The sequence below is a fragment of the Stegastes partitus genome, unplaced genomic scaffold, assembly GCF_000690725.1.
Source record: "Stegastes partitus isolate 25-593 unplaced genomic scaffold, Stegastes_partitus-1.0.2 Scaffold432, whole genome shotgun sequence".
NCBI classification, from domain to species: domain Eukaryota; kingdom Metazoa; phylum Chordata; class Actinopteri; family Pomacentridae; genus Stegastes; species Stegastes partitus.
This window is the reverse complement of record NW_007578163.1, coordinates 381,816-389,068: the sequence shown is the minus strand read 5'-3', so window position 1 is coordinate 389,068 and position 7,253 is coordinate 381,816. Positions and strand designations below refer to the sequence as shown.

Genomic DNA, 7,253 nt, shown 5'->3' with positions numbered 1-7,253 from the left:
GGAGGAAGCCGGAGAACTCGGAGAGAACCCACGCTGCACGGGGAGAACATGGAGACTCCACGCAGGAAGATCCTGGGTGTCCTCACCGCGAGGCAACAGTGCTAACCAACTGGTCCACCTTGCAGCCCATTATATATATATATATATAGAGAGAGAGAGAGAGAGAGAGAGAGAGATGTGTGTGTGTGTGTGTGTGTGCATACACAGTGTTTAACATATTAGACAGGTGATTAAACACTATATTTTCAAATTGAAACCATCTACTGAATCTGAGCTTTATTGTGTTACAGAAACTATGTGTGTCATGGATTTGTCAACAATGTGGAAGCCTGTTTACAGTCACACTGTGGGGACTGTACTGCCTTATGGGAACAAACAGGCAATCAGTGGTCATGAAAAGTGACCAGAAAATAAATGTAAGTCAGTGTGATGTTCTCTGAAGTGATGAAAATGTGACTGACTGTGTTCACGTCCTCCCTCAGTGTCTCAGATGGTGATTGAGGAGGTGAGCGTTCTGCAGACTCAGCTGGAGATCGAGAAGTCATGCCGGGAGAACGCAGAGGCCCTGGCCACAAAGGTCAGACACACACACACACACACACACACACACACACACAGACTTCCTAATCAATGCTATGAGATTAGCATTATCAGGGTTCAGCTGGCATTAGTCAGGGCAACTCTGCGCAGAAACTACATTATCTCTGTCAGTTATTGCATCCACAGCAGGAACCGTGTGCATATATTAAACTTGAATCGTGTTTAGATACATCAGGTGAATAATTTATACTAAAACACTGTAGCTGAAGTAGAAGTTCTGATTCCACACTGTAAAGACTCTCCATGACAAGTAAAACTGTGCTGAAAATGCTACTTAAGTAGAAATCTAATCAGGAAAATGTACTTAAAAGGTTCGAGCTTTGCATGCTGTGCAGTAGAGCTGGAACGATTAGTCGATTGCCAACTATTTTAATAATCGGTTATTCAGTTTGAGTGTCTTTTTTTTAAAGAGAACTCATGATTGCAGCTTCCTAAATGTGATTTTTTTCTGGTTTCTTTCCTCCTTTATGATGAACAAGACATTTGTACTACTTTGCTGTCCTGTACAGAATATCATTAGATCATTAGTTGTGATTAATTAATGTATAAACAGCATTTTAATGTTGGAATATGTTGAGCCGATTTTAAGTTTTGCAAACATAGCTGCATTGTTTTTATTATGGACCAAGCTGCTGATTGTTTTCTTAAAAATAATTTGTGTGTTTTGCCTGAAGTCTGACTGAAGTCGATACCAAACAGATAAAAATGCTTTGATCGGCCTCCGATCCTGATCTTTGACACCAGATCGAGGCAACTCCAACATAAATAAACATGAAAGCTACATCTAGTACGTACTGGTGAATGTAAAACTTTAAGAAGCCCAACATCTGTTGCTTCAGTATGTTGCTCTTACCTGACTTTTGACCTCCAGCTGAACTGCGAGAACAGAAAGCTGAAGTACCTGAGCCTGTCTTCCCGGCCGTGTTTGGACGAGCTACTTCCCAGCATTTCCGACTGCATTGCCCTGGAGGCTGACGCGGACGCTGCGGACGCGACAGATGTTGCCGACGGCAGCCCCGACATCTTCACCCAACACCAGCAGCAAGTCAAAGGTACAACAAACACAACTGTCACACAGCAGCAACAAAAGCCAAACTTTCTGCTGGAATGGACTGTTTGCCAGGAGCATGAATCCCATTTTTCACATGGACATTTTTAATCAGAGCACTTCATAATAAATAGCAAAATGTAGACACAATGGATGCTAAAGTTGATGTTAATGTGCATTAAATGAACTCACTTTGGTCTGTCAGAGCTGAGGGAGACGGTGAACAGCTTGTTGGAGGAGAAGAAGAACTTCATGTGTCAGATTCACGAACAGCAGCGACGGATAGACGAGCTGACTGCACAGGTGAGCCGCGAATAGCAGGACTGTTAACTCATGTGTTTCTTCTTCATGTTTCTTTGCCTTTTGGAGTCAAAGAGTCACAAGGAAACTAGACTCAGCATGTCAAACAATGATTCTCTTCTTTCTTGTGGGGTCTGTTTTAAAAAGTTCCCTTCACTGATGTGCAAATCTTACATTTTTAAATTGTAGCTCTTTACAATGACAGTCATCCAGTCCTTAGTATTCCAGTTATATTAATGAACAAATAACATTTCATCTTTCCCTGCTTGCAGTCAGAGAAAGATCAGACGGAGATGAAGCAACTTCACGAAACAGTCGCGCAGCAAAGCAAAACCATCAAGAGATTTAACAGAGGTAAGTGACGGCACACGGAAAAACTCAGCAGCTGTCTTTAAACAACTTGAAACAAAATAGTAACAACAGAACTTCCAGAAAACCTCATTCAGAGCTGTGAATCCCTTCGTACTGCCCTTTTACAAACACTGTTTCCCACATGCTCCGGATGTTGTTGAGCTAGTGCCTCTTTTATGTCACGGTAGGGAAGGTATTAATGGAAAGACTTTGGAGCGCCTTCACATCATTGGATAACTCAAAGAGACAGCTGCTGGTCGTATCACGCTGCTGCTTCTTATTCATTACTGCAGATTGCAGCGGTCTTAATCAATACACGCCAACAAAACAAAACACAAAGACACAAGATGTATTTCTTAAAAGAGCGCCATAACATCTAACAGGCAGTTTGCTATAAACACCACTTTTAATAATAAAGTGTAATTTGAAGTTGTGTTCAGTGATGATTTCCTGCAGAGTTGAACAGCTGAGGGTTAAATGTACAACACTAGCTATTAAATTAAGGCTTTTAATTACTTTGAACAACTGAATTGATGCCAAAAAAAAAGAACATAAACAACCTCAGTAAGGTGTTAAGCCATTTTAGGCGGCCAGAACAGCTTTAGTGAGTCTTTAAGCCTTTGGAAGTCCATTCTTCTACAGATATTCCCTCATCTGGTGTTTGAATTATGGTGATAGAGAGTCTGACACCATGCCGGCATAACAGAGGCAGCAGATCTCCCTCACTGTGGAGTCAAGGGTTCAGGTTGCTCCTGTAATTTGTCCTGTCTTGTAATTATAACTTTGATGCTGACACGAACACTACTTAGAAGTGGTGAAGCTGCTAATTAGGGTGACACCAACAGACGTCATGGCTTGAGCTCTAGAGGCAAGTCCATGAGAGAGAGTTGGTGAAAGTTTTAGAGGAGAGTGTTGGTGAGTTTTAAGCATACAGACAAAACAAAGTTATTACAACGTGAGTTTGATGGGTAATATTTTTTCTCCCCATTAAAGTAACCCTTTCTTGTCTTGGATCTAACTCTGACTGCTATGATGAAGGTGAACAAACGTATAGATATTCACCAGATGTTGTCTTTCAGTAAAGAATGGAGCCTAGTGGACACTCGTGGTATTGCAACGACACAATCTGCAGCCCAAAACACGTTTTCCACAAAGACAGCCATGACAAAGAGACATTCGACAGGAAACCTTCATCTGAATATAGGGCTGATTTTGCTATAACTGTAATTCACATGAGTAGTGATTCGCACAAAGCGGAACAAACCTGGATTATGTGCCTGGCGTTGACTTTATAGAACTCTCCGTCTCAGGGTTCCTGAGCCGTGGTTCTGCGGCTTAGGGTGGTGTCATTCACAGTGCATGACTCCTAATAACCTATGGCTAATCTGAAAAGCAAAGAGGCGAAGCATGAGTAGAGCTGATGTAGACCATTAACTGTCCTGGGACGGCACCTAGCTGCCGCTCAAAGCAGTCTTCCAGAAATGATGCATAACTTTAAGTGTGAATACAGTTTCACCCCCCGTACAGATGTCATGACCAGAGAGATTAGCTGCACAGACCAAAACCATTCTCGTAGCAGGCTGCAGACATGTTTATTTCTGCTGTAAAGTTGGATGTTTTAACATGGAGCTCTGTGGGGACTGACTCACTTCTGGACATTTATGGAACTGCATTTGGCATTTCCACGTTGGCTTCATTTTTCTGCCCATGCCAGAAAGTTTTTTTTCAAGTGAGTGGAACACATCTTTGTATCCAGTATCTTATTCTTGGATAAAATTAACCCTAAATTAATGCTCTCTTTTTTTTTTTTATTCAACATACTTCCTTTTTTTTTCTCTGTAGTTTCCATGATGGCGGCTCAGGAGTACGAGGGGATGAAGGACCAGCTTGACTTGGAGCAGAGCCTGAGAGTCCAAGCTGAGACGTACGCTCACGAGGTAAAGAAAAGGTCACAGAAGCACACTGCTGTCGAGGGGAAGTCGAGGCAAAGTGATGTAGCGTGCTGCTGCAGGAGGGCAGAATGCAAAAAAAACTAATCCTGGGTATGCACGTAAATAAAGAGAAAACAGCTGGACTTCTGGACACTGGGGGTCAGAAAATAGCCACGTCATCACATATTTATAGCTATGACGTTACCGTGGTACTTCCACAGCAGATACACACCAAATTTGCTTTTGGTCTTGACCAGAAAATATGTGGTTCTTTAGCTGCAATACGTTCCACTTTCATCTCCAGCGCTCCTTTAACTTTGGTGCTAGGCAGGTCATGTAATCTACGACTGCCTTTATCGTTATGTAGGAAGTCCTCATTGGAGAAACCAGTCAGAGGCTTCACTGCAGAGATGCAGTTTGATAATTTTGTCACGTTAAAATCAATTCCATTTTTTATCAAACAGATGCTGGTGTTCAACATGATGAATACAATACGGCTCTGATTCCTGCTGCTGTCTCTAAATAGTTCTGTCTTAACTCTGTCTAATCCTCCAGTCTGATCACATAATTAGTGATGCTGCCGTTAGCTTCAGTGATAAACACTGACCTGCATTGCTGTGATGGTAATTGATGTGTGTGTGTTAATAACCTTGTGGTTGATTAATGATTGTCCTGAATCTGATGTTTACTGACCTGAAAAGTGAAAAGCCTGCAGGATCAGAACAGACTCTGTATGTCATGGAAAAACTGTTTGGTGAAAGTAAAAATACAGAAGATGTGAGTTTGAATTCCACTTAATCCCTTCTCTTCCTTATCCTGTATCCATCTTTGTTCATGTCCTCCTCCTCCTCCTCCTCCTCGTCTTCTTCTTCCCTCTCTGCCTCCTGCAGATGCTGGTGAGGCAGAAGGAGGCCAACAGGCAGAGCATGCTGCTGCTGCAGAGTGCTGAGCCCAGCGTTCAGCTGCTGAAGGCCCTCGAGGACATCGCTGCCGTCACCAAAACACTGGAGGAGGAGCGTCAGCAGCATCAGCAGAAGGTAGAGCCCCGAAAGTACTGTCTTTTCTTTTGTACGTTTTCTTGTTGTTCCCATAAATAGTCTGACTCACTGGATGTAGACTGAGAGAACAAGACTGGCTGGCCGCACACTCCATGTAGCGTTCTCTTAATGTTTCCCCCAAACAACAACCTCCAAGCAGCAACCTGCCACACTGAGAATGTGTGCAGCACAGCGAGGTGTTTCTTTTTGTTTTGTTTTTTTGTGAATTATCCATTTTAATGACAAAGCAGAAATATCATGTGGTGTCACCGGTTTGTCGTGGCACTGCGACACACCCCTACGAGTCACGCCAAAACATCTGGATTGCCCCCTGGTGGCTGGTTGCAGTATAAACCTCATAAACCTCAGCATGTGTTTATGTCTGGGTGTAGGTGCAGAGCCTGGAGGCCAAGCTGGAGCAGAGCTGTGTGAAGAAGCAGCTGGAGGCTCTGCAGAGGCAGCTGGAACTACTGGAGGTTGAGAAGAAGGAGGCGGAGGGACGGCTGGAGCAGGCGGAGAAGAAGAACGAGGAGCTGGAGAACAGAGGTAGGTGGAGGTGGAGACACTTACACAAAGCCTTCAGACATGCACTCTTTTCCATTAATCTGATAGCATCTGATGTTCAAGGCTTTGTAGCACACAGCTATGCCTCAAAATGGCAGCTACATCCAGAGAACTTTTTGAAGTTCCACATTGCGTTGGATGAAGCATTTATTTCCTTCTGTTTTGACATTTCAGCACCAATATTGGTCCAAAACCATGACGGAGAGCAGATGTTTGTTGCCACAATCATAAAATACCTTACCTCAGTTTGCGCGACACTTTCACATCTATTACCAACTGAAATGTCCATAAAAATCTAACTTTACTATAATGAACACAGGTTTGGCTCATTGCTTCCAGCTCGGCAGCCTCAGACAGCAGCAGCATCCATATGAGCTGTGCACATTTAAATGCACCAGCTGTAACTTTGCTACGACTTATAGATGTAAATGATCGTCATCTAACTGGACTGTGTAATTATTGTGAGCTGTCACACAGTCAGTTTATCAGCTGCAGGTAAATCTTTTGTCGTTGCGGCTTCAGGTTGAGTCCTGAGCTCCATCATTGCCGTCAGGATAGTTTTATTTTACTGTTGGCAAAGTGGCAGTTAGAGTATCATCACACATGGATCGAATGTTCACTGTTTAGGAAATCAGAAATAAACAAGGCTGGCAGTTATTTGGACAGTTTGATAAGATCAGAAGAGTCCTCTGTTCATTCGTGCATATGATGAATTATACATCACTTGATGAAGTCTCCAGTCTGGTGTGTGTGCCGTGGTTCCGTCTGTTGAGCTTATGAAGTCAGGAGTAATGATGGTAGAAATAAACTGTGATACTGAGACATGTAATCCTGGAAACCTTCGGCCACACATGGGTGGAGATGCACCATTGTTGCATGTTCTGATACTTTGACATGCAATGTGGCCCATGTTGATTGACCAGTTTGAGCACTTTGATCAAGCTGGACATCAGTTCTACTTTAAACTGTGCTCCTGTCATATCTTGCTTCGGCATTTGCGCTTCACGAAAACTCACAGAACTTAATTTTCATAATTTTAACTTGCTGTGGAGAAGTTAAAAAAGATGACAAATGGGTTAGGATAAAACAATTGTGGAAATACACTGCTCAAAAAACTAAAGGGAACACCCAAACAACACGATGTGACTCCAAGTCAGTCACACTTCTGTGAAACCAACCTGTCCAGGTAGGAAGCAACTCAAAAGGTGTGTTTGCTTCTCTACTGATGCCGACACGAACCATTGAACCGTTGAACCGTGCTGCAAGGAAAGCTGGCAGACATGCAGAATTTCTCCCTGCTCCCATCTGTCTGCTGCTTTATAAATGGGTCACACAAAGTCAGAGCCAAACCCACCAACTGCCTTTAGCCGTTAAGAAACTCAAACAAAAGCCTCTTTCATCGGTGGGCTGCACAGTGTCTGG

General features: G+C 43.1%; 1 protein-coding gene across 1 annotated transcript in view; it reads left to right on the top strand.

Annotated features, from left to right (window-relative positions):
* shtn3 (shootin 3) overlaps window positions 1-7,253 on the top strand; it is a 47,193-nt gene that overhangs the window by 25,176 nt on the left and 14,764 nt on the right. The window contains exons 3-9 of the mRNA XM_008286107.1: window positions 483-577; window positions 1,472-1,652; window positions 1,854-1,951; window positions 2,221-2,302; window positions 4,142-4,236; window positions 5,121-5,267; window positions 5,660-5,813. Coding sequence (XP_008284329.1) covers window positions 483-577; window positions 1,472-1,652; window positions 1,854-1,951; window positions 2,221-2,302; window positions 4,142-4,236; window positions 5,121-5,267; window positions 5,660-5,813 — 852 coding nt within the window. The remainder of the gene's footprint in view (window positions 1-482; window positions 578-1,471; window positions 1,653-1,853; window positions 1,952-2,220; window positions 2,303-4,141; window positions 4,237-5,120; window positions 5,268-5,659; window positions 5,814-7,253) is intronic.